Source organism: Meriones unguiculatus (genome assembly GCF_030254825.1).
Source record: "Meriones unguiculatus strain TT.TT164.6M chromosome 16 unlocalized genomic scaffold, Bangor_MerUng_6.1 Chr16_unordered_Scaffold_43, whole genome shotgun sequence".
Classification (NCBI taxonomy): domain Eukaryota; kingdom Metazoa; phylum Chordata; class Mammalia; order Rodentia; family Muridae; genus Meriones; species Meriones unguiculatus.
The window spans coordinates 3,802,890-3,830,804 of record NW_026843701.1 but is presented as its reverse complement, the minus strand read 5'-3'; the positions used below and the strand labels follow the sequence as shown (position 1 = coordinate 3,830,804).

At 37.8% G+C, this 27,915-nt stretch overlaps 1 protein-coding gene across 2 annotated transcripts; it reads left to right on the top strand.

The window, feature by feature from the left end:
- The first annotated feature begins 64 nt into the window (after positions 1-64).
- Slc5a7 (solute carrier family 5 member 7) lies at positions 65-27,825 on the top strand. 2 transcript variants are annotated; one of them, XM_060376633.1, is made up of 9 exons: positions 65-284; positions 1,556-1,786; positions 4,972-5,085; positions 5,812-5,967; positions 12,301-12,449; positions 16,382-16,525; positions 20,313-20,466; positions 22,833-23,050; positions 24,585-27,825. In XM_060376633.1, the coding sequence occupies exons 2-9, from the start codon at positions 1,609-1,611 to the stop codon at positions 25,212-25,214; spliced, it is 1,743 nt and encodes a 580-aa protein (XP_060232616.1). In that variant the 5' UTR covers positions 65-284; positions 1,556-1,608; the 3' UTR covers positions 25,215-27,825. The 2 variants fall into 2 exon arrangements, with proteins under 2 accessions (XP_060232616.1, XP_021483332.1); XM_021627657.2 differs by having other exon boundaries at positions 1,553-1,786.
- Positions 27,826-27,915: the final 90 nt, after the last annotated feature.

Genomic DNA, 27,915 nt, shown 5'->3' with positions numbered 1-27,915 from the left:
GTTCTGAGCTTGGCTGTTCCCTCTGTACCCGGTGCCACTAGGACACAGTCCGCAGCTCCCGCCCAGCACCACTTTGCTCTGACGTCCGTCTCCAGAGCTCTGACGATCGCCCCCGCCCTGCAGCCTTATAAAGACTTTTCCCAATACCCGGATCAATCGCCTCACCCCTCGCATCCCTCAGTGGGCTCTTTACCGACCTCCTCCACTCACCCCTCGCCTCCCTCCCTCACTGCGGGCTCTCGTGGGGTGCCTGGATCCCCAGAACAGCTCCCGGTGACGCCAAGGTAAGAGCCCTGTGAGAAGAGAGCTGGGGCCGCACCCTCGGACCGGAGGGAGGGACGGGCTCTGGGCTCTGCGCGGAGTAGATGCACCCTCTGCTCAGCTGAGGAGCACTTGTGGCTCACTCACTGAGTGCCAGCGGCTGCAGAGTCTGGGATCGGGAGACCCAGGGCACTGGAGGACAGGGACAGGGCAGCTGAGCGCCGGGAGCTTGGGCTGAGGGGGAATTCGGTGGCTCTGTGCTCACAAAGGCGGAGCCCACCGGGTTGGGGTGTCCCAGAGCTCCCTGCCTTTCCGGAGGTGAGTGCTTACAGCCAGCGCCTCACCACCCTCTTGCAAAGCTCAAACTCCCACAAAAACTTACGGATGTGAACTGGGGTGCAGGAAATAACCCAGGTTTGCGCGGAATAAAAGAACAAGAATTCCATAAGATCAAGATTTATTTTAGAACTTGACATCAGTTCTCTCCGTTTCACTCTGTTCTTCGTATCTGTGACTGAGGTTTATATATTACCATATGTTAAAATCTTTTTTTTTCTCTCTCTCTCTCTCATAGAGACAGGAAGGGGCGCGCGGGGAGTAGGAGGGGGCATGACAGGAGCTAAGGACAAAGGACGATTGAGAGATATTGAAAGGGTCCTTCCTTTAAACAACGAAAGCATGAAAGCATACTTAGTTGTCACAGTAAATTAAACCACAGTTGATGCATGTTTAAAAGAATTTTCCTAATTTTTCCCCCCGGATATTTTTGTATTGGGTTACTTTTGGACCTGTTTCCTGAAGTCATCAGTAAGGATAAGAGGAGAATGAAGAATGAACATATACACGCATTTTCTTGAAGTATTCCTTTAGGATACACTTATATTAATAAACAATTATGAAGTATCTACTTAGTTTCAAAGGGCAAATACAAGGTGTACTCATTGCAAACGACCTTTTGATAGATAGACTGAGTTATAATATAAAACATACTTAACTTGAAGGAATTTATAAAATACAAAAATTATTGCTATTGCACTTATGTCCACTCCTTTCTTTCTGTTTTTCTTTTTGTTGGTTTTTTCAGAACTCAAAGCTTAAACTGGTTAAGCAGAAACAGACCAGTATGGTGGACACTTGTTGGCCATGATTAGTTTCACAATGATTTCAGTGCAAGCTCTTTTTTTTTTTTTTTTTTTTTTTTAAGGATGCCTGGAGCCAGCTGCTTATTCTTGGCAGAGACTGTAGGCATAGTCCTTGGCTGCTTAATAATGCATTGCTGTATTTCCTACAGAAGACTTGATGAAGTAGCCCACTGTGAAAGGATCTGCACGTTACCTTAAATAAAAAATGGCTTTCCATGTAGAAGGATTGGTGGCTATCATCCTCTTCTACCTCCTTATATTTCTGGTTGGAATATGGGCTGCCTGGAAAACCAAAAACAGTGGCAGCCCAGAAGAGCGCAGTGAAGCCATCATAGTCGGGGGTCGAGACATTGGTTTATTGGTTGGTGGTTTTACCATGACAGGTAGGTTTCCTGTGCTCTCTTCTCATGCTGGCTTGTGTTCTGAGTGAGAAACCAAACATTGCTCTTTGTCCTTTGGAGTTCTTTCAGTCTACTACTTATATTTTTGATGTAATTTCATATTTAATTTAAAACAAAAAGGAAATGGTTTAATTTCAGTAATTCCAAACAAAAATGATTTTACAGTAAATCACTCAGCTTAGTGAAGCAAATATGGTCTCTCTTCACTAGCTAGTGGGTTTGGGAGTGGTACAAACAAAGGGGTGGAGGAATGCAGAGTCCTAATCTGTCAAGTTCTGAATCTGAGAGATAATGTCGTGATGTCTCAATGTGTCCATTACTATCAGTATGGTGTTGTGAATAAGTTCTCTTAAATGACAAATAATTACTACCTTGTTATGGTTTTTAGCCTGAATAAAACGTTTTGGAGTAAAAATATTTTCAATCTAATTATGCTTGTTGGAAGCTACTTCCTTGTTTAATAACCATTTTCCTTGAAGGAAACAATCTATAACATTAAAAGTAAGGTTTTTAGGATCCTTGGAATAAAAAGGAAAAAGTCAAAGTGTGTCCTCAAAGGAATTTTGAGGCCATCATCTATATTTCTCTTCCTTTATAATCCTCTTTGTGCTAGGAGGGGCTTTTTTTTTTTTTTTCTTCCTTTGAGCTCAGAGTGATTTCTGTGGTTTCTTTTTTGTTGTTGTTTGTTTGTTTGTTTTTTGTATTTGTCTTGGTCACTGAAAATAATTTTGAAACAATATAAAATTGTGTCTCTAAATGATTGGTAACACTTTGCCTAACAACACATTATGTCTGTTGAGCCTTACTTAGTATTTTTTAACACCAGCAACATAATCCACATTAGCTGGAACTATTGACATCTCATTGGAAATTTTTCTTTAAAACAAATCAAATCTAAATGATTCAGTTTGTGTGCAGAAGTCCTATTTAAGGCCAGTTGAAACAGTGTGTCAGCTAAGGACCTAACCCTCCTGTGAAGATGGTCCCCCTATTCTGAACGGCTTCATTTTGACCGTGTGAAACCTACACTATCCTGTATATACTGCAGATTAAAAATCTGCCAGGTATTCCCATTGTGAACTTAGGCATTTACTCACCAACTGTCAATGGTTCGTGTGTTCTTTACAGCAGGCACTACTGTGGAAAGGTTGCAGTGGTAAAGGAATCCCCAGAGCTGCTTAGTTAGCAAAGATCAGGGCCAAGTCTTTTGATCACCACACTCAGGATCCCTCCATGTTGTGCTGTGTTCAGCTTTCTTACTATGTACTATGTCTCTTTAAAAAGGTACTTTGTGCACAAAAAATATATGGAAAAAAATGAGTTGTTGAATGTCCACAGATTTTATTCATTGCAGATTATTAAAATATTCTACTATTCTATAATAATCTATTTCTTATAATCATATAATGTTGCAAAATTTGTTCTTTTACTATATAAAAATTTTTAAAAAATATGATATACAATTAAAGTATTTAAACTAATCTAATGAGGCTATTTCTTATAAAGTGTTATCATAGTCTAGCTGACCTGTTAACAATTCTTGCTCAAAGCTCAGAAGGCCCTTGGTCAGTATGTCCATTCAGTTAAAATCTGAACCATATTATTTAAGCCTCAGTAAATTCAGCCTACATGCATTTTGTAAGAAATAATGAGTGAAAAATGTAGATTCTTTTAAAAAATATAGTTTAGAAGAATTTGTGTTTTTGCTCATTATTTGACACTATATATATGTATACATATATATACAGGGAACAAAGTCTGGCCCAGTAAGGGCTAAATCAATAAAAAATGGAAAGACTATTTTTTAATTATGCTAAGTGACTAAGTTTTCAGTTCAGTATTATAATAAATTCAATCACTCAGGCACCAATTTTATTTTTAGACGAGGGACTGCAAAAACCATACAGTGAAAAGTAATTGTTAACAAGCTCTGTGCTCCTAAGATCTGAGAGACCAAGGTATTACTGGCAGAGAATCAGTTTCGGCCATCTTAGCTCAAAGATAAATCTCAGGATCTGAACTTTGTAAGAACAGATTTTTTTTTTCTGGTTCTTGTTCCATACTCAGTATGCTCTATAGGGAAGAAGATTTCCAAATTTTCAACAGTGTTTATAGAATGAATAAAGCAATGAATGGCAGTGTTTAGTTATCTATACACCAGGTCTGAAAGCTGTGAAGATGGGAGGGGCTGGAATATATTTCCTGTTCATGTCAGGATTTAGTACATAAAATTCACACTAAATGTGCCTAAAATTTCTCTACAGAAAGTCTTCTAAAAGTTAATATTTTTCTTATATTTTGATAGTATAATACAATTACATCATTTCTGCCTCCACTTTCCTCCCTTCAAACATTTCCATGTACACCTTGTTCTCTGTCAAATTCATGGCTTCTCCTTTCCTTAATTGTTCCTACATGCACACACACACACACAAATATGCATACGTATATTTTAATATCGGTATTAACTCAACACACTCTTTTTTGCCTGTTGTACTAAAGAGAAGAAATTGTGGCATGAAAACAGCCAGTCATGCCTTAGTGGCACAGACAAGATTTCTGTACAGAGAGATGTATTTTTTATGTTGCATTCTTAATTGGATGACTCAGGCTCCTGTCAGATAAGAGTATTAATAACTTGGGACCCTCATCATATCCCACATACATTGTACAGAGGTATCTCTCTGGCTCTTGCTGTTAAACTCTAATTAGTACAAATAAAATTTTAGAGTTATGTTAACTTTCTTTTCCAGTAAGAATAAAGTACTACGGGTCTGTGAGGCATTAGGAGAAGGTATTGGTGCTGAATATGATAAAAATTTACTCTATGAAATTCTCAAATAATTAGTAAAATATTATTTTGAAAAAATGAAAAATCAGACTTTTATCTTGTGAGAAAAATTAGTAGTTTGTAAGTCAGTATTGGCCCAAGTTTGCTTAGCCAAAGCCTGCTTTCTTTCCTTTCTTATCTGCTTACATTGGGTAATTGTGCTATCAAATTCTTATATATAAAGTTTTACATATCTAGTAGGATATTTCAGGGAGTACTGACTACTCTGCAGAGCCTAACACAGCCACAGGAAGCCAGCGGTCACTGTGTTGGACAGTTAGGCTTAGGGCCAGTGAGTGAGCAGGGTGTTATAACCTCACGTTTTGTTTTATTTCAGCCACCTGGGTTGGAGGAGGCTACATCAATGGAACAGCTGAAGCAGTTTACGGACCAGGTTGTGGGCTAGCTTGGGCTCAGGCACCCATTGGATATTCTCTGAGTCTGATTTTAGGTAAGTGGGTGGTAAGAGCTCAGTGACTCACTCAGTACTCAGCATAAAGTATAAATAATAAGTCAGATGATGTGAACAACTATTGTGGAGAAAAATCTTAAGTAGCAATTACCAGAAATTGTTATATAGTAGAACACCAATGCTTAGATTATTAATCACCTGATTAAGAGCTGTGTAAAAATTTCTTTGATCCTGTAGCCACTAGAAGAGTGAATTTCATAAACAACTGTTAATTATTTCTTTAAAAAACCAGTATGGATATACCATTAAAACCTAATCAACTCCATTGTCCCTCAGTTCCTTTTGGTAAGTTAAATGTTAAATTTTGGATATTATGTAAGAGTTCCTCACTTTGTTAAAAAGTGCTTTTATTGGGCTTTGTGCTTACTCAAAGTGTCTAACTGTTGGATTGCGTGATACAAATTCATCAAAGAGTTTTAATACACAGTGACCTGCTCCATGTCTTTAAATTCATGTGCCTCATTTATGTCTGTTACTGGGCAATTACTGTTGCCCAGTAGGCATGTGCAGTGTTAGGTGTACTAAGGAATTTACATTAGGATGCTAAATATTTCTTAGTACTGTATCCATAGAACACGTAAGACATGTTCTTCCATACATATAGATATCATAAAAATTCTTTTTCCTGAGGATCAGAGAAAGCATTGTAAAAGAGCATCTATCATAATTTTTTGTTCTCACAAGCACTTATTTGGTTTATTTTAGGTGGTCTGTTTTTTGCAAAACCTATGCGTTCTAAGGGATATGTGACGATGTTAGACCCATTTCAGCAGATCTACGGAAAGCGCATGGGTGGACTGCTGTTCATCCCTGCACTCATGGGAGAGATGTTCTGGGCTGCAGCAATTTTCTCTGCATTAGGTAAGGGCTGAAGAAGATGGTTCTGCTAAGTCTCAATTTCTTCAACATATGGTTGGCCTCTTTAAAAGAAATCCTTAAAACCATGTCTAAAATATTTTTATATTCTTATAAAAATTTCAAGAGAAATTCCATACTTACTAAAATATGGCTGTAGAGGTGAAAGAATATAATCTCAGCTTCATTTGTTTTGAACCTGAATCACGTCGTTAGAGTGTGGTCATGACTCATGAGTGTGGTCATGAATGGCTTTATATATAGCATAAATTATATATGATTTAGAAAAAATATATTTAAGTACAACTAAAAGTTACAGTTTGTATCGGTGTAGCAGAAAGCCACCGGTTGTGCTCATTTTCAACTCTACTTTATTTGGGGTGTTTAGGCCTCTACCTCCCTTCCACCAACCCCCTTAAGTAAGAGAGAGAAAAGATTCATGGGGAAAGGGGCTCTAGACCCCTTTACTTCTACCAGGTCAAGGGGTTCTTTTAGAGCTCTATACCGGTCTCCATCAACCACAAACAAGTAGGGTCCTCCACACCACTGTGCCCTGTTTCTGTCTGTCTGTCTGCCCCGAACTGCCACGATGTCTTTGGACTCTTAGTCTGTCCAAACTGCTCCATGCCACACTCCAGCACCAAACTCCACCAAACACTTCCAAACACCCCAAAGTTTCTTTCTCAGACTCATATCTATACTCTAATTCCTAGACTTTGCCCCTCCCTGTGTGGCATGTGCAAGGCCATTATCAGCTGGCAAAGATCACGCCCTGCACATGACAATTAACAGGTGTGGACAAACTGTAGCCCAACTAAAATCCCACACGGTATTAAAACAAAAGCATATTTTCATAACATACAAAGAAACTAAAACTTCCATTACAGATCAGAACTCTACAAAATTATCCATGAGCCAAAGGTTTAAGGGAAATCCATTATCTTAAATAAATATAAATAAATGATTTTTTTTCTTTTAATCCCTCCAATAACTATTCTCTTTTCTGTGAGCACATTTCACCTCTTTCTGTTTTTCTTCTAGTGGTTACCATACTAAAATTGATAAATGTATGGAAAACTAGACTTCTTAAAGATTTTTAAAAGCAGTAATATTCTTACATACAATGTGTCCCATTAAAAGTGAAAATAAAGCAAAGTTTAAGTCCCAACAGTAAATCACAGTTGCAGAGAAACAGGGCTTCACAGCCTGCGGACAGAGAAGACAGGCATTCAAGCAAAGCCATCCAATTTGACATGTCAATATAAGTTCTTTGTGAAAGCATAATAGTGTGGGCAAACACTGGCAAAACACAGCTAGAATTCTCTCAGAAATTTAAGTGTTTTCTTCTTAACTTATAAAAAGTTTCTAGTCCCTAGTTTCTCTTAACCTCTGTCTACTTTCTGTTGGAGATGAAAGCAACCACCGCCAGCTGTGGAAATGTGAATAGTATGAGGATATTGAGGTAACGGGAGACTCAAACCCTGGGGAAACTGGGCATTACCTCACTTGCGTTGCTGCCTCCTTCATTCTGCCAGCTCTAGGACCATTCTAAACAACTCAGTCAGCCTCCTCAGCCCTGCCCTCTTCCCTGCCTCAGCCAGGCCTTCCTCCTTCACTGGAATCAGTGCCCAGGACTCCCTGCTTAGTGCTTAGAGCAAGAGGAAATTTCCTCTGTTACATATGCCAGACCATGAGCTTGTCTCTTGGCTCCAATGATATCAGATGTAGCCTCTGGGATTACTCAAACCAACTTTGTCTCTCTTTCCTTCCAAATTCCTATAAAATCAAAGGCAATTTTCTCGGTCTCTGACTATAGAAGGAAAGGGGTGATGGTGTGAAAAAGAAGGCAATTTTATACCCTAATAGCTTTGAAAAATAACACTTCCCTGTGCTGGACAACAGTTCTTAACTTAAAGCCTAATGACAGAGTTTACCCCCGACCTCTCATTAGCTGAGAAACAAGGGGTGTTTCTTTGACACTAGAAATTTCAGGTTTAAGAACAGACTGCCTGGTGAGGTATGACAAAAAGGAGTGGGCTAAATAACAGAATACAAAATGCTCTCTCTAGCTGAATAAAAATCCTGAATAATAGTCCTGAAAGGTAAATAGAATTAATAAGCCAATGTTTCTATGGCATTTTACAAGCGTGAACACGGCAGCTAAACTTTACACTTTGATAAAACTACTTCTGCAGAAATTTGTCTATGTCCATATATGTGTTTCAGGGTATATGAAAACATGTTAACAATTTTTCTGCATACACACACATATGAAGTGACAGAAACACACATTATAAGCAACTACATGCACATGCACGCGTGCACACACACACACACACACACACACACACACACACACATATTACTGCCCTTGAGAGTAATCTATGCTCGATCAGTGCATGTATATTACAAAATTATTGCCTTTTTCTCTTAAGTATAATGGCTTGATATATTTCATAGCAGTGTTTTTAAGAAATAATACTGGGACATGTAAGAACAGACAAATAGAAACTCTATGTATGCTCATTTTCATCTTATTATGAATGAGCATGGGGAATGAAAACATAGGAGAATATTTTCCCTGTAATTAAAACATTTATGCAAGTTAATACAACTACCAAAGATGATTCTTTCTGTGTATTTGGAGTGGATACAGCTTCATACAATGCCTGGAGCACGGATGCATTCACAGGTTTCATCTGTGTCATCACTTCTTTGTCTGGTCTCCTCTCACTTTCCTGTCCTGAATAACCTCTTCCAGACATGACTCAAGCATTTATCCTTCTCACGTGCTAAGAAAGACTTGTTGCGGCGTGGTCAGGTCTAGCTATCCCTGAATGGGTAACACTGACATCCTGAACGTTCTCTGGAATCTGTCACTTCTGCTGTATCATCTTTGCTTATTGTGCCCTCCCACTTGACATAAGCTTGCTGATTCACACTTTCCTGTGATAATATTTAAAACATTCACTACCAGCTAGGTGCTGCCAGGCAAGATCTGATTATTATTTTGATCCAGGAATAAACCAAAATTGTCAATAACATCTTAGGATGCTTGAATAAAATGTGTCCTTATATTTTTAGTAGCTAAGTTCACTGTTTTGTTTCATAACATTATACCAACAAGATCTAAAGATGCAGTTTTGTTTTTCTCATTACAATTTGTGTAATCATATAGAAAATATTTTAAGAAATACTCAACCCAAATGTAGTTGTGATAGAGAGGCAGACTTTACTAAAGTAAAAAAAGTTGGAACCAAATGGTAGCATCTCCAAAGATTGACTGTCTAGTGCTTTGACCTTTGCTTGTGATTAAATTGCTTATAATTTAGGGGGTTATAACTTGGAAATGTTATGAAAACAGAAAACTTTACCGAAAGAATGACAGAGATTTTCAACTAAAATTCAACATTAAAAACAAGCTTTAAAAAAATGCCTGTTAAGTATCCATACGGTAACTCCACTATTTGTTAAAAGCACTGATAGATAAGTGTCATCTTTTGTATTTGAATCCTAGCTATTTATTTCTCTTCTTATTCAAGGGAATTGTTTTATTAGCCTAGTCAAAGCTGAAAAGTATGTTGCATTGTTGTTTTAGAACAACCTGGATTGCTCCTCCCTGGTAGGTGGTATACACTGTGAGCATGCCTAAAGGAGTAGAAAGGAACAGCAGTGTTCCAAACTGCTCTCAGTGAAAATACTGGAACCACCAAACACAACAAACAATACCATAAGGCAAAAAAAAAAAACAAAAAAAAACAAAGAAATTGAAGATAAAAGCTATTAAAAATAAGATTTTTCTCTTTTTAATTTTAGGTTTATTTTATTATTTTGTGTGTTGGAATACTTTGCCTGACTGTATGTATATTCACTGTAAATCTGGTGCCAATGAAAGTCAGATGAGGGTATCAGATTCTCTGGAACTGAAGTTATGATGCTTTTGAGCCACCATTTGGCTACTGGGAACTGAACCAGGCTCCTCTACAAGAGCAGTATATGCTCTTAACCATGGATTGATCTCTACAGCCCCTAAACTGTCTTTTTTTTTTCTCAATAATATTTTTATTGACTATTTGGGAATTTCACATCATGAACCCTAGCACTGTTCCTTCTCAGTGCGCAAGCTCGAACTCCACTCCCTACCCTTGGTCCCTACCCTTGGGACCTCCTCCACGAAGAAGAAGAAGAAGAAGAAGAAGAAGAAGAAGAAGAAGAAGAAGAAGAAGAAGAAGAAGAAGAAGAAGAACAAGAACAAGAAGAACAAGAACAAGAAGAACAAGAAGAACAAGAAGAAGAAGAAAGTCAAATTTGTATTGTCCATGTACTCAGTGCAGCATGGTCAAACTACAGGTCTCCAGCACCTTAAAGGAAACTGAGTCCTTGCCCACCTGCATCCCTGCCAGAAGCCATCAACCTTAAAGGAAACTGAGTCCTTGCCCACCTGCATCCCTGCCAGAAGCCATCAGTTCTGGAGAGCTATGCACCTGCTGACTATAAAGGGCAAGAAAGCTACTTTTGCAATGGTATAGATGGCTGCAGAGTCACAACTGAAAAAAGAGGACATAGAAGGCTCTTATGACAATGCCTACACCCCCACCAAAACAAACAAAACAAAAATCAAGTAACAGCCTAGACAGAATGCTGTCAATGAGAACTTTTAAACTATGATTTCCCAGCCTATGTTCTTTTTTATGGTGGTATTCTGGGGAGAAGCAACACATCTACCAACTAAAAAATTTAAAGAGATCTTTCAAGACATTGAGAGAGAGAAAAATTGATAACCCCAATTGACAGTTTTATTACTTTCTCTTATAAATTTAACTCAGTTCTTTGGTGTCTTGTAGAATTTGTATGTTATGGGTTTGCAGAAGAAAAAGAAATAAATATCCAATGTAAATTATGAGAATGATTATTCATGTCTCTCAGAAAAACTTACTATTGATATAAGGAAGTCTGCTATACATGTTTAGTCAAGCTGAATTTCATATAGTGAAGGCATTACAAATTCTGAGAATAGAGTTAAATTTATGCATATTTCTAGTTGTTTTATTGTCATATATTTTAGATATGTCTTAAATAGATTGACAAGCAAAAGACCAAATCAGATGCATTCTTCTATATGTAGAGAGTCATATTTAATTTACTAAGACAGCATTTTTAACACAACAATGTAGCTTGTTTTTGCTACTTTGTGGCTTTTTTCCCCACCCCTTCTATAGGGTCTTGGAACTCCACAAGAACAACAGAGTCAAAAAAATTTTAAGCCCAGGGTGTCCTGCAGAGACCCATATTATTATCATTTATTACAATTTATTCAATTTGTATCTTAGCTGTGGTCCCCTCCTAGTCTCCTCCTAATTCCACCCTCCCTCCCTCCTTTTCCCCCATGCCTCTCCCCTAGTCCACTGATAGGGGAGGTCCTCATTCCCTTCTATTTGACCATAGCCTATCAGGTTTCATCAGGACTGGTTGCAATGTCTTCCTCTGTAGCCTCAAGGGATGATGCCTGCTGGAGAGGATGTGGAGAAAAGGGAACCCTCCTCCATTGCTTATGGGAATGTAAACTTGTACAACCACTTTGGAAATCAATCTGACACTTTCTCAGAAAATTAGGAATAGTGCTACCTCAAGATCCAACTATACCATTTTTTGTTTGTTTGTTTGTTTGTTTGTTTTTTCTTTATTTTGGGGGGGGAAGAAAAGGGTTTATTTGGCTTACACTTCTGGACCATAGTCCATATAGTAAGGACGGAACTCCAGCAGAGTTGGAATGTGGAGGCAGGAGCTAATGAAGGGTTTGTTGCTTACTAGTTCGCTTCACAAGGCTTGCTCTGTCTGCTTTCGCATACTACACAGGACCACCAGCCCAAAGATAGTGCCACCCACAGTGAACTAAGCCTTCACCCATTGATCTCTAATTGAGAAAATGCTTTAAAGTCTCGTGGAAGCATTTCCTCAACTGAGGCTCCTTCTTCTCTGATGACTTTAGCTTGTGTCAAATTGACACACAAAACCAGCCAGTAAAACTGATTGTTTGTCAACTTGAGACATATATACATACCACACCACTATTAAGCCACAATCCTACTTTTCTTATTGATTCCCAAGATCTTGCATTAGAAACATAAATATCTTTAAAAAAAATCTCACAGTCTTTACAAATTCTGTGTTTTTTAATGAAACCAAAATTCCAGAATTCTCACTACACAACTTTGTTTTTTCATTATTGTCATCATGTACATCCCACAAGCCCCAGGAACATGTGTGCTGTAGCTGTACTTTGGAAGCAGAGTTGTCTATGTTTCTTGCTCACTGAGCTGCCTGATCATTGTCTTCCAGGAGCCACCATCAGCGTGATCATTGATGTGGACGTGAATGCATCAGTTATTGTCTCTGCACTCATTGCCATTCTTTACACCCTGGTGGGTGGGCTCTACTCTGTGGCATATACTGATGTTGTACAGCTATTCTGCATTTTTATAGGACTGGTAAGTGACATTACCCTCATATTTTCTCTCCTTTCTTTCTTTTCCCCTTTCTTCCTTCTTTCTTCCTTCCTTTCTTCTTCTCTCCCTCCCTGTTTGCCTGCCTTATTTCCTTCTAAAAAATAATGTTTATCATAACTCAGCAAAAATCAGTGGGTATATTATTTTCCATCATGAAAAATGCACAGTAGATTTACTACTATATGAAATATTATTTTTTCTATGAACTGGATAGATCAAAAGCCCTGGCTATTTTTAATTTAATTAATTAATTTATTTATTTATTACAATTTATTCACTTTGTCTCCTGCTACAGCCCATCCCTCGTCTCCTCCTAGTCCCACCCATCCTCCCGTTTCTTCTCCTATGCCCTTTCCCTAGTCCCCTGATAGGGGAGAACCTCCTCCCCTTCTATCTGGCCCTAGTTTATCAGATCTTGGAGCTCCACAAAGAGAATAGAGCCAAAAAAAGACCTGGGCCTAAAGGTCCTTCGGAACCAAGGATCATGCATAGAGAAGACATAGAAGCCTGTTTAGAGGAAGTCCATAGACGGTTCAGTGTCCAAGTGGGTTCCCTGGCAATGGGTACAGGGGCTGTCTCTGACACAAACTCAGCAGCAGGCTGTCTGATCACCTCCCCCTGGGGGAGAGAGGTACAGCCTTGCCAAGCCCTGGCTAGTTTTGGTGGATTTTGACAGAAGTGTGTGCACTAACTGTAACTCAAGAGACTATCTGGGTCCTGTTTTCTACTCTTACTAGTTTGAATCTAACTTACTTGTGGTCCTCTTTGGTAGTCAGTTGCAACACTTTGATCTTGTGAGGAAAGTTAAGGTTCAGTAGTAACCTAAAAATAGTGCTTCTCCTCTCCTGTTAGTTACTACAGAATTACTGAGAGGACATAAAAAAATATGGCTCTAGAAAAACAAATGATTCCATTATTAGTCTTCACTCTTTAGGATCTAAAAATAAGGGATTAACAAGTTTCACTACTTTTGTTAGTCCTAGGATAAATTAGATCAAACACGTCTTATTAAATAAAGAATACTGTCACTAAGAAGTATGAGTAATATTAGGATGGCAGTGAAACCACTTTTGCACATGTTAAATAAATCATAGTCTACTTTGCATCCTCAAATTTTAAAGTGCAAAAATAATAACTACACTTATAACAGTGTTCAACACCTAATTAATATAAAAGAAGTATAAATGGAAATGTGTGTGAATTCTGTGTCATGGACTGACATGGTTCCATGTGCACAGTATCATCAAATGCAAGCATTATGTTAACTGTCCTTGTGTAGAGCTCAAGGATAACTTTGTGATAACTCTGTATCATCAATAATATCCCAGAGAAATCATATGACTGCAATATGATTTATATTGTAAATACTAATTCCCATAAAGTCCCCAAACCTCCACTTCCCATTATTCTTTCTCCTAGACACTGTTATGAAATGTCATGCACACATTTTAAAATTACATTTAAGAATATTTAATTTGCTCAAGAATCCCCACTTTTTCTTTTCAAGTTGCCCAAACTAAGTCGATGTGCAAAACTCTGGTTTTTACTCGACATCATCATAGCCATCAATAAAGAAAGCAGAAAACCCAAGAGCTGCTTTCCTGTAGGGTCACGGGGAGGTCAGTGTGGATGGCGGCAGCTCTTATAATTGATGCACTTGTTATCCCAAGAAATCCAATCCTAGGGGATGAATCTGTCATTGATGTATATCCTGCCTCATTGCTTTGAGTGAGACCAGAACTTAAGATACACAGCTCATGACTCAAGTGAGAGGATTGGAAGAACAAACATGTAAGGATATATTGAAGGTTTTGGCCATAAAACATAAGTAAGTGGATGTTATAGAGGTTAACTAGTTTCTATTCCTAGGTTAAGTTAGAACATTTGTGTGTATTGTAAAGAATACTACATTATTATGGGTTTTTTAATTAAGGAACTATAGAGTTGGCTGTCTAAATATAGTTCATTTTCCCAGATTTACTTCCTACCCACACATATATAATCAACCTATACTTCAGCCATACGTCCTCAGATTCTGTAGATTTGCGGGTTCTATAATCATCCTTGGAGATCCAGAGCTGAAAACTTGGTTCACTTAATTTTCCCTTTCTTGGCTCCTGTTCTCTATCCCAACCCAGAGGCTGTTGACTCTGCTGTCCTGATCTTATGATCATTTTTCTAGTCCCAAATTGCTGGCCTTCTTGGTTTATCTTTTAGTTAAGCAGCAGTTACCAGCTGTATACCCAAATCACCATACAGAGACTGGGATTTATTTAACTAACCTAGAATACAATGCTGGGCAATAGTTATTCCATCCTAAACCTCCAAGCCTGCATAGATTCCTACCATTCAGATTTCACCCATTATACTTGCTTTTAGTCATATCTTAGATCTGGCTCATCTCTCCTCATGGCCCCACAACCTCTTCTGCTGGTCTCTGCTCTCCTCCCACTTGCTTCCTTCTCCTCCCCTCCAGACCAGGATATCCCACCCTATTCTCTCCATTGTACAGCATTGGCTGGTCGTTTAATTGAAAATACAGAGAACAAATGGTGGCATGTTTACACAAACTTGAGACAGGTTTTACTTAGGATAAGTATCACAATGCAATGTCCAGATTGAAACCAGATAGAGAAATAAGCACTTGAGTGAACAGTGGTAAATTGTATATATTCCTAAAGGACATAATATCAACAAGACCTTTGTCAGGATATATATTGTTCATGAATTCAAGGACATGTTCAGGATGTCATATGTGCATTTAAAGCTTCACCTGCTGACTCATGGCTGAATCTGAATTGGCTCTTTTTTGAAAGGGTGGAGCTACATGCTGACTAATTACATCCTGTGGCACTCACATTTTTTTTGTGTGTGTGTTTTGAAACTTATTGTTAATATCCATGACATTTAATCAAAATGTTTGTAAAACTTCCAAGAAACACCTCTAGCTTCCAGTTACCTACAAAACAAATTAAAACCCTTTAGCTTGAAACTCAAGGTTTTCTTTTTGAGTATGTCTTGCTCTCTAATATTCAGAAGCATTCCTTTGCCCAGCAAACCTGAACACACACACAAACACACACACACACACACACACACACACACACACACACACCATAAGTAAATAATTCTTTCATTGAGAAATTTCCATTTAGGATATTTGGCTTTACAATGGTTCAAAAGCCAAGTACATTCAAAAGGAATCTTCATTGAAATTTCCGTCTTTTCCTGGGCTTTTGAGATTCATCTCAATTCTCATTGTTCAGCAATGGCAGACAACTGCAGTTCCCAGTCAATCACACAATCACATGGGAAACAACTTATACATTTCAGTGTGCTTTGCTGCTGAGTAGTAGCATTCGGTATGTCCTGTGGGTTAAAAGCATTTTCTGCTTGCAGTGTTTTCACCCCCCATGGCCTACTGTAAGTTGTCTGAATGCTTCTACTTCTTGTCTCATTCCTCTTCAGCTCTGTCACTCTCTAGAAGTTCAGGAGTACATCCTACAATCACCTCTTTCCCTGTCATATTAATGGATGTATATCTTTTCTGAATTCACAGAAAACATAAAAATGAATGTGGTGTGTGTGTGTGTGTGTGTGTGTGTGTGTGTGTGTGTGTATGTGTGTGTGTGTGGTGTTGATATAATATTTTCTTCCCAAAAAGTTCAGCTAACTGCTTTTATGGCTTATATGATCCAATATAGTCAAACACATGAGTATTCAATGTGTTTTTTCATTCTTTTCTAAATCAATGTTTCATAGCATCCTATAGAGAACATAATTTCAGGTACTTCTCTGAAAAGAGCAACTATCAAGCTGTGCCAGCTCTGAGAAAATGAACTAGGAACATGACTCATGCCTATCCAAGACAATAAAGCTCACGGTCAATGCTCCAATGTCACTCTCTGTTCCAGTGGATCAGTGTCCCCTTTGCCCTGTCACATCCTGCAGTCACTGACATCGGATTCACTGCTGTGCATGCCAAATACCAGAGTCCCTGGCTGGGAACCATTGAATCAATCGAAGTCTACACCTGGCTTGATAATTTTCTGTTGTTGGTAAGTGACACTATGATCTGAGAAATGGGTTCTAATTGTTCATGAAATCAAAGACATGTTCAGGATTTCATATGTGTATTTAAAGTTTCACCTGCTGACTCAAGGCCAAATCTGAATTGGCTCTTCTTTTGAAAGGGTGGAGCTACATGCTGACTAATTATAGTTTAAGTAATGTGGAAAGCAAATGGAATTATAAAAATCTAAATACCATCTCATTACATGTTCTGGGTCTGCAGTTCTGCTGTAATAGAAGCTCACAAATCATGTGACCCCACACTGTATCACAGAGCCTTTCTCTAACTGGATAGCTTCAGATGTGAAACTTTTAACTTGTGTTTTGGATCAAACTATTAAAATATACTTTATTTTGATATAAATAATTGATATCCAAATTACTCAATTAATGGTGTCTAGGCCATCAGTGCATGATGTAAGTGTCAGTAGGGGTGTCAGTAGGGGGTGATTCAAAAGATGGCTTAAAAACCACAGAACCCTGGTGTGACAACACTGTCAGCAAGAGAAGAACCAGGGGAAATCATGGCACAATGCAGGCTGAGGAAGAGGGAAAATCCCACGTAAACCCTACCAGATTTTATGATTCTGCTAACGAAAGAGAATATAGGAAAAAAAATCCATTTTGCATCTAATTTCAAGGTAAAAAATTGGTGATTTTTTTGTTACAAAGTGAAGGGGAAATCAGGGTTTGGTTTTTTTTTTTGTTTGTTTCATTTTCCTCTTGAGAGGAACAATAATATTTTTTCAGTTAATGTGTGTGGTGCCACTTTGCTGAATATTAGCAATTCCCCACCACTCAAAGTGGGTGTCTTTCCCAGTAAAGAATTTCTCAGTAAGAAGCAGGAGAACTTAGAAGGGAAATATGCTTCCAGTAATGTCTTCTCTCTTAAAGACTGAAGAAGTTCCCTTGGCTTTCTTTTTCCAGAGATTCTTTATAATTAAGAGTATAAGGAGTGACATGCGAAATGACACCTGCCTGCCATTGTGTTTATTGTGTTACATTGAGATGATGAAAGGAAGAAGCAGGCACTTTGTTGACTATCAACCGTATGTCTGAGCTAGGATTTAAAGCAGAGCATCAGAATCTCATGGTCCTTTTCCCCATACTACATTGAAGTCCTTGTAAGATTCATCTGCAAAATAAAACATTATATCCAGTTTCTTTTTTTTTTTAAGACTTGTGATTTATTATGTATACAATGTTGTGTTTGCATGCCAGAAGAGGGCAGCAGATTTTATTGTAGATGGTTTTGAGCCACCATTCAGTTGCTGGAAATTGGACTCATGACCTCTGGAAAAGCAGCCAGTGCTCTTAACCACTGAGCCATCTCTCCGGCCCTCTATATCCAGTTTCTTAGTCAGAGTCATGTTCCCAATTGTAAGACAAGTAGAAAGTAAATATCCTATGTTGAGTGGAAGAGGAAACTAGAAATCAGCTTTGAATTGTAGCACTGATGGTGTTGGATCTTATTTTTCAGACATCTGTATATACTGATGTGATTTCTAAGTACAGCTCATTATGTTCAGAGCTCCTCTCAGCCCCACCATCCCTAATTGGCTCTACAGTAGACCTACAGTTTCCTTCCCTTTGTCTCCATGTTGTCATTCTTCCAAGCTCATTTTTCCAAATTTACCACCATCTTCTTCAGTAGGGCTCCCACAACAAGTACACATACAGAGTTTGTTTTTTTTTAAACTCTAGCAGCTAGAATCAACATAGCTATGTTCTCTCAAAGGACTTCCTCAGGTTTAGGCTGCTAACTTGTCATTATGCGTTTATATGGTAGGAAAAATAGGTCCATAACTTCTTGATCCCTTCTTCAAAGCTCATCAATCCCATTTGGAAAAGCTCCACCCTTACCATCTGATTAGCTCCCTGAAAGGATCAATTCAGCTCTATGCCTATTAAATTAGGATCTGGTTTTCAACATATGAATTTATCTTGTTGAAAGTGGTAATAAGATTTTACTTTACTTAAAAATGATAAATGTTCAGGATGGTTATTATGTGCATAAAAGGGCATAAATTCATATCATTCATGTATACAGGAGATGGCAATGAGATACTAACTTATATGTTTAAAAAATTAATAAAATTAGTTTGAGAATAATATAGACCTGAGGAATGCAATGAAAACTTTTAGAACTTATTTTTAATTATTTGTTTTACTTTTGAATACGTGTGGCTTGTAGAGGAAGTGAATACTCTGGGATTCAGTGTATCAGTCACTGTGCTTGGCACAAATGAAATAAAGATAAATATGACAGCCACAGCAGAGTTAAATCTCTGAAGAAAAAAAATTACAGGGTGACACAGTAAGCTCCTTCAACTATTTCCTCATTCATATACTACTTCCTGAACACCAACTTTTCATCCACTGGACAATTGGAACCATGTCAATACTTTAGGGGAAAGTCAATGATCTCCTATGCTTCTCTATGGCCAGGGCTCTGTACCCTGAATTCTACTCATATCATCTCATATCCTATATGCAGTGGTCCCACAGATGCCTGGGAATCATGCTGTTTTTACTTTCTTCACATCAGTATCTCTTCAAGGAACTCTCATCTTCCTATTTGTTCAACTCAGATGTCATTTCTGCAGCCTTTCCTTACTGGCATGCATGCAGCAGGCATCCACTTAACCTCCTTCTCCTCTCAACCCCAAATAATTGTCTCTCAGTTTTGTTTCCATGCAAACCTCTTGTAGCCAATTTTAATTCTGTTTAATGTTGCCAGTCATTTTATTTGTGTATTTAATGAAAATATTAAGCATACTTCTAGTATACCTATGCACATCTATCAATTGTTTACATATACTGTGCTAAGATATATGCCATCTAACTGAAAAGGTAAGGTAGTTGGGAAAAATGAACATAGGCAGTAGTTCTGATCTTCTCTTCAGTGCCTCAGTGAAGGTTCTGCACACTCCCCTTTAGTGAAATACCACAGTGCATTGACTCTCCCAGTGGAGTGTATGTTTCCCCACCATTCTCATGATTAACATCTCCAAACATTCACTGGCTGCATGATTCAGATTTTATCACATGATGTGCAGAATATCAATAATTTTTATATTTTAAATATGGTTGGAATTTCTTTCCCAAAATAAATTGAGGACTTATGGGTAATTTTAAGGCAGCTAAAGGCAGATAAATTGAGGAAAAGAAGAGCCTGTTGAGTGTAGTCACAAAGGGAAACAATTCAAGGAATACAGGGTTTAAAAAAAAAAACACCATTGGCACTCATTGACATGACTTCTGTGGCTGTTAACTAGCATTACTTAAATAGAAACAACAGATTTTGTTTTTCATAGTCTGGCTATGAAGTCCAAGATTAAGGCATTGGCAGGACATGTCTAATGAGGACAGATCCTTTGTAGACAACACATTCTTGCTGAGCCTTTACTTGGTAGAAAAGAGAATCAATCTCCTTTAATTTTCTTGTCATTTTGTTTGTTTCATTAACATGGATACTAACTGGATTCACAAGGACTCTATTTTGATGATATAATTAATTCACCCAGAGCCAATAATGATACAACTTCCTTCACCCAGAAGGTCAGAATTTAAATTAACAAACTTGGATGGGGCAAAAGTTTACAACACTGCAAAAACAGTTGTAGCAGTTTGGGATTTGTGGAGTGTGGAGCCTTTTACACACTTCACAACTCTAAAACTATTCTAAATGCAACTGATGCAGTGTCACAATGCTCCTAAGAAATAACTCTTTCATTTGCCTCCTTCATTTGATTTATTCTAAATCTCATGCAGATGCTGGGTGGAATTCCATGGCAAGCCTACTTCCAGAGGGTCCTGTCTTCATCCTCAGCCACTTATGCTCAGGTGCTGTCTTTCCTGGCAGCTTTTGGGTGTCTGGTGATGGCATTACCAGCCATATGCATAGGGGCCATTGGAGCCTCAACAGGTAAACCTTTTGTAATTTTGTCATATTTGCAAGGTAGTATCCCAAACCCCTAATGGCTGTTGTCTCTCTCCCACATCCCTTTTCCTCCCACATAGTAAAATAATTATTTCTAAATGGCCACATTATGGCTTTGTTACAGCATTCAACAAATAGAATTCTAGTTTCATGGTCTCTACAAGTTTTTTGTTGCTTACTTAATGATGAAACATTGGGGAACAGCAAATGTCTGCTGTATTAGCAACTGTATTCTGTCAACCAGGAGATAACTGTGATGCACACTGAATTACCAGAGGGATATGGAGCTTAAAAATATCACTGCATTCTTGCTACTCTGTGGTGAGTTTAATCATAAACCATAGATATGAACACTGAAGGTGACCTACAATCCCCTTGGTGAAGCAAAGAAAAGCAGATATTGCAAGCCTCTGGCTTAGGCGTTAATCCTTCTGCTGTCATTATGGTCTCCATGAACCACTGTGAACATGAGTCTTTAACTTTCCATTTTCAGTAGTTTGATAGCCAAGAAAGTTTTTTTTTTCTCCTTGCAGAAACTAAGCAGTGAATATATTGGTTAAGATAAAGAAACTAAATACTAAGACAACAACAACACAAAAGCAACATAAAATGTTTATTTCCCTGTTGGCCTCCATGAAACATTTCTAAAGTTTTGCCTTCAATTTTCTCTCACTCATGTTTCTCCTATGGTGGAAAGAGAAAGCAGGATCCCCTGCAAGAGCACTGATCTCTTTCAGGAGGGCTCTGTCTTTGCAACCTAATCACTTCCTTGCCTAAATCAATATCATCACCTTGAGGATTGGGGTTTCAGAGACCTAGGAGAGGCATAGACATAAAATAATGTGAGAAGGTGACAAAAACTAAGATCGATGGTCAGTGGACCATTTTATGAACTTTACAACTAACTTACAGCTATTTTAATTGTGATTATGAGGCAAATTTTCACGTGTATAATGAAAATATGTAACATTAACCCAATTTGAGAAACATTCTCTAAGTAGTTAATTAAAACAGGTTAGAAAAAGTTCATCTTCTACTCTGTTGTCTCTTCTAAAAGGAATGCCATTTATTGTATTATTTTGGTGTGTTTTTATTTTAGTTTTTAAAACAGAAGTCATGATTCATAGTATAATCTTCCAATTCCATGTTCATATTTGACATAAAATAATAACTAAGTGATAAATACATTGTCAAAGGTCTTTGTCAGCATCTGCTTCTGTAAAAAGAAAATAAGATTTGTTTCACAAGGACAGATACCCCTCCCCCCACGTGAGTATGCACACATAAGTAAGCAGGGTAACAAAAAACAGCACACAGCTCATTGTTTTCTTGGCTTGAGTATACATTTCTGGTTATTAGCTCAGGTAACTTAACTTTTCTGTTGCAGTTTTAACCCTGATAGCATATAGGCATGATTTTAAAGGCGACAGTAATGGGAAGTGGGAAAACAGCAGGATCCAAGAAAACTACTACTTCTTGGTCCTGACATAACATCAAGGGAGATCAACAAATATCAAAGAAGCTAAATAGTGTACATATTCAGGTTCCTTGTCTTCTTCATCATAGGCTATAAACAAACCAAACAGCAACACAGGGACAGAGAGATGGTTCATGGATAAAGACACTTGCCACCAAGTTTGATAACCTGAGTTCCATCCTTAGAAACCAATGATGAAAAGAGCAAACTGACTTGTACAAATTGTCTTTAACTTCTACATTCATATGCCATAGCACTTGAATGCTACACATCCACAAGCATACATGTGAAAATGCACACACACACACACACACACACACACACACACACACACACAAATAACAAAAGTAGAAGCAGCATATTCAGATAAAGTGATGTTTCAAGTTATTACACCAAGTTACAAGATCTCCCAGATATCTGAGCCTCATGAATGAAAATACCCTGTCCTTAGCATGACCTACCCCAGTTTTTTATAAAGAAAACCCTAGGAAATATGGAATTAATTAGGAGGAAACTCACTCAAAGGCAGCTCCAAGACTACACTACCCTCTAAAAAACTACTGTGATCTCAGTGTCTGCACAGGTCTCTGGACCCATGGAATAAACTATAGGCCTCCATTCAGCTCCAGGTGGTCTAAGGGAAATGCTTTGGCTTAAGAAAGTTGCCTGATTTTGAGTAAGCACCACTGCACACAAAGAACATCTGGGTGCCAAGGGCCAGCAGGTGTAACAAAGAATAAATGCTATCAACACTCACTAGAGCCAGGCAGGTCAGATATCTACATGACCAGCATGTGGACTTCCCAACTCAGTGGGAAGTTGTCCTCCCACCACATGAGAACTCTCAGTTGTAACTATTATTTCTGCCCCACAGACTGGAACCAGACTGCATATGGATTTCCAGATCCAAAGAGCAAGGAGGAAGCAGACATGATTCTCCCAATTGTTCTGCAGTACCTCTGCCCTGTATACATTTCATTTTTTGGGCTTGGTGCTGTTTCTGCTGCTGTCATGTCCTCAGCGGACTCATCCATCCTATCAGCGAGTTCTATGTTTGCTCGGAATATCTACCAGCTTTCCTTCCGACAAAATGTAAGACCAGACTTTTACTCTGTCATTACTATTATTATTTTGTCATTGCTACTACATTCATTTTATTTACTATGTCTATAGTATTATAGGTAGAGTCTCTATCATCTTAAATGTTAAATTTAAAATAGTCCAAAATCCAAAATTTTTTGAAAACCAACAATATTACAAGTGGAAGGTGTCATATTATGAAACCTATTTTCATTCACAAATTTATTAAGCATAGCTTATAAAATCAACTTCGGGTAATATCTAAAAGGTATATATGAAGTGTACAATTTCTGTTTTAAAGTTGAGTTTCACTCATAATATATCTCATTATAAACATGCAAATATTCCAAAATATAAAAATAAGCCACTCTCAACATAAAACACTTCTGCTGCCTAGCATTTTGGATAAAGACTACTCATTCTGTATATACATATTGAGTCTATATTAAAATCCAGCCCTTATACTGATTAAACACACATATTTAAATATAGTAAATTTATTTATGCTATAAATGAATGCTCTTGTTAATTTTAACAATAAAGTCAAGATATTAGCATAACTATTTCCCAAGAGAATGTCACATTACTATAGCTTAAAATTCTTGGCTTTCTGGTAAAAGAGAATACAGAATCAAAAATTATAGGAAAGCATTTAATCTGATTAAATATGGTAGGATCCTAGAGAGTGCTGGTTGCTGTAAGTCATGGTGAGCTACTCAACACTATTTTTATAACAACCTCTGTGGTCTTTGAATTCCAAAGGATATCTTTAACATACAGTAGCCTTTCAATTTGACTTTTCTTATGGAATTAAATGATTCTAGGACAGTTTACTACTGTGGTACTTAGGGAAAAAAATGAGCCTCTCTCAAGAACTTTTCTCCATCATATAAAGTTTGGCTTCTCACCAGGTTTCCTAGGTCATAGTCAGCAAAATAAGTCCACTGGAGCCAATGACATGGCTCTGTAAAAAAAAAAAAAAAAAATGGTCACGCTCCAAGCCTCATGGCCCATATGAGGCTTCCATCCTTGAATCCCACATTGTCAGAAGAACTGACTCTTGCAATTCATCCTCTGACCTACACACACACACACACACACCATAGCATGTGTATTTACAAACAGGTATATACACATTTAATTTAAAAATACGGTCCATTCCTGTTTCACTAAAGGAATTTCCTAGAAACATCTGTTTTAAGGCACCAAAAAAGTAATTATCTTTTTGGCAGTACTCCTACAAGGACAAGCTATAAGGTTGACCATATGTCTCATGCCGGTGAGATCTCACGCTGCCATGTTTTGTGTGACTTTTGATCTTAGCTCATCTCAGATATTTCTCTGAACTTTTAGAAAAAGGCCACATGGTCTTACTTAATCATAGGATAAACAGAAGTCTTTGCACCCATATGTGCCATAGGTTACATCAGCTTTGGACGAAGGAGAGTACCTAAGATCAGTTTTAAAGCATAGAAGTTTATCCTGTGAATCACTTAAAGACCCAGAACATTTTTTGCAAAGCTGACCCTGCATTGATTCCTCACAGGCATCAGACAAGGAAATTGTGTGGGTCATGAGGATCACTGTGCTTGTGTTTGGAGCCTCTGCAACAGCCATGGCCTTGCTGACGAAGACCGTGTACGGGCTCTGGTACCTGAGCTCAGACCTTGTGTACATCATCATCTTCCCACAGCTGCTCTGCGTACTCTTCATCAAAGGAACCAACACTTACGGGGCTGTTGCAGGTTATATTTTTGGACTTTTCCTGAGAATTACTGGAGGAGAGCCGTATCTATACTTACAGCCCCTGATCTTCTACCCTGGTTATTACTCTGACAAGAATGGTATATACAATCAGAGGTTCCCTTTTAAATCTCTCTCCATGATTACTTCATTCTTGACCAACATTTGTGTTTCTTATACAGCCAAATATCTATTTGAAAGTGGAACCTTACCTCCAAAATTAGATGTATTTGATGCTGTTGTTGCAAGGCACAGTGAAGAGAACATGGACAAGACCATTCTAGTCAGAAATGAAAACATCAAATTAAATGAACTTGCACCCGTGAAGCCTCGACAGAGCCTAACTCTTAGTTCAACTTTCACCAATAAAGAGGCCCTCCTTGATGTTGATTCCAGTCCAGAGGGATCTGGGACTGAAGATAACTTACAATGACCCCATCTAAATGATACAGAACAAAGCATTGCTGTAGGGTAGTCCTGGAAAGAAGGTGGGGAACTTATCTAACACATATTAAAATAAAAACTTTTAGAGGGAAAGGGTATTTCAGAAATAAATTATAATAAATGAGTTCAAAAAAATAACAATTGCACAGTGAGAAAGAGGCAAGTGTGAAGGCAACAGCTTTATTTTTCATCAAAGCACTTTTAATTTTGAATAGCTTTGTTAAGCATATAAAAACGTATAAAGCCCCAGCCAAAGAGAGTGGCCAGATATTGCTTATATTTATTATGGAAAGATGAAATATATATTAAAGAGTCCATGGGGAATAAAAGCCTGGATGGCCCCAAACATCTTTACTGGCTAATGCACTGGACACCAGCTTAATTACTACAAAGTGGAGGTTATGTATTTATTCACAGTCACTTCTGTAATTGATACAGTGAGTTAATCAGTTTCCTGCTCTTCATGTGTGGATTAGACTCTTCTTCCATGAACTGAATTGTGGCATATGCTCAATTTTTCATGTGCACTTTTTTAGCTTTTCTTGCTATCCTGCATGCACACTCTCTCTCCATCCATTCCTCCATCCAATCATCTCCATCCTTCTCTCTACCCACTTCTCATTTTCTCCCTCACCCTCTCTCCATATTCTGTGGTCTGTGTGGTGCTGGAAATCTATTTCAGGACCTTGCACATGCAAGGTAAGGGCTCTCCTACTGAGCTACTGAGCTATGTCTGTTATTTTTTTGTTGATGCCATATATTATTTCTAAGCACAAGCAACACAAACAAAACTTATTTAATAATGACATTTATTGTGTAAATGATGGAAAACAGAGTCTATTTGGGGGTAGGAAAAAAGCACTGAGGTCTTTAAGGATGCCCACAATTGCCATATGCTCAAAGAAAAGTACCCAAAGCCAAGCATGAAAAGGTTGTTGGACAACATTAGAGCAATAAGTCAAGAAAAAAAAATTAGGAACGGGGGAAGAGGAGAAACATATTTCTATCTCCAGCTTTTGTAAATTAAATGTTGCCATGCCTTACAAATGTAATGTCTTGGCTTATATTGTAAGTCAGTATTGGAGGCAAAGTTGAGCCATATGCCACTGTCTAACATATGTTACAGGTGGTGATTGTTGCAACACCATGCATTCACTGAATATTTATTACCAGCAGCTCCCAAACACCTCACCAAGAAACTGGAAAACAAACCCTACTCAATTTTGGACATTCACTAATGGAATAGTTTTGTGTTAAGGATCTATTCTGCGTACTTTTCCATATAAGCCACCTGTAGGGACTGGATGGATCAAAATGTAATAGAAAACAAAAAGTAAAAACAAATCCTAAAGAAGAAGCCATCACTTTTAATATCTGTTGTGTACATGTATTTCAAGAGGCCAATCATTAAGTATAATTTTGCTCCTCTGCAGCATTCAGTATTTCATAAAAACCTTGTGCTCTGTACCATAGAGCTCTTTTTTATAGGTTGCAATTGGAATTATCTCAAAGCATCAAAAGGTGGACCTACTTTGTTTAAAAATGTGATTCAAAAAATCCCACTGTGACTTTAAACTGTAAAGTTAAATAATTTTACATATCTTAATGTCCTTCTTTTCAACTCTGTCTCAATACTTGAGCCTCTTTACTATGTGTGTACCTAAGGAAAAGAAATTTTATTTACCCAACAGCTTTTCTCAGAATCAACTCAATAACTTTGGAGAGTACTTGAAAGTACAAGGTCTGAGAGTGTGAAATGTGGAGTGAGAAAAGAATCAAAAAAGAAAAACACAGACAAAAAAGAAAAAAAAAAACCTTTGCTCATGTAAAACTGTTAGTAACAGGGATGCAATTTCTGGTGAACATGGTATTTCAGATCCACCAGGTCACCCAACAAAGACAAAAGAGTGAATTTTGGTCACTTCATTTTCATGTGTCCTCCCTCAGACTGTTGAGGTGTGCGCTTCCTTACACACCGTGAAGCCCCACTCGCAGGGCAGAGACCAAAGCACATTTTTTTTCACAGACATTATATTTTGTAACGTTCTTCATAAATAACTGTCCAAATAATCTTATTTGTTTAAACTAAACATGTTAACGGTAATTAGGAAACATTTGCCTTGCCCAAAATATTAAAGCTAAACAAAGTGCATAGACTAATAAACACTGATTTTTGTTTTATTTTGAAGCTCAAATAAATACATACTGTCAAAACAGATAGCAAAAAATCACAGTCATAAAATTTGCTAAATATAACCAAGATGATATTTAAAGTATTAAAATAGCAAAAATGTGAGAAAAGAATTCCAAGACATTTTTTCATGCACACTCTGCAGTGAGTTTCCCCTGATTCTCAAGCACAGGAAGAAGCTTCAGGGTACAGAAGGTCTGCTCTATTTTGGAATGATGACATCTCTAAATTATTTCAGATTCAGACAGTGAACCTCATTTTCAAATCCATCCCCAAGGAAATCATATTACCCAAGTGTTTCACAGTCTTGCTTTGGAAGTAATACCTGTGGTAGCACCAGAGAAAGACAGATGTTTCACTCCCATGCTTTGCCAATGACTAAACCATGTTTCTTAGGTAATTTGTGTGCCTCCCCAAATATTTAGAATGTCAAGCTTGTAGCAGGAGTGTTATATCAACAAGCTGTCAAATGTTCAGTGCCAAAATCCAATTTCATTGC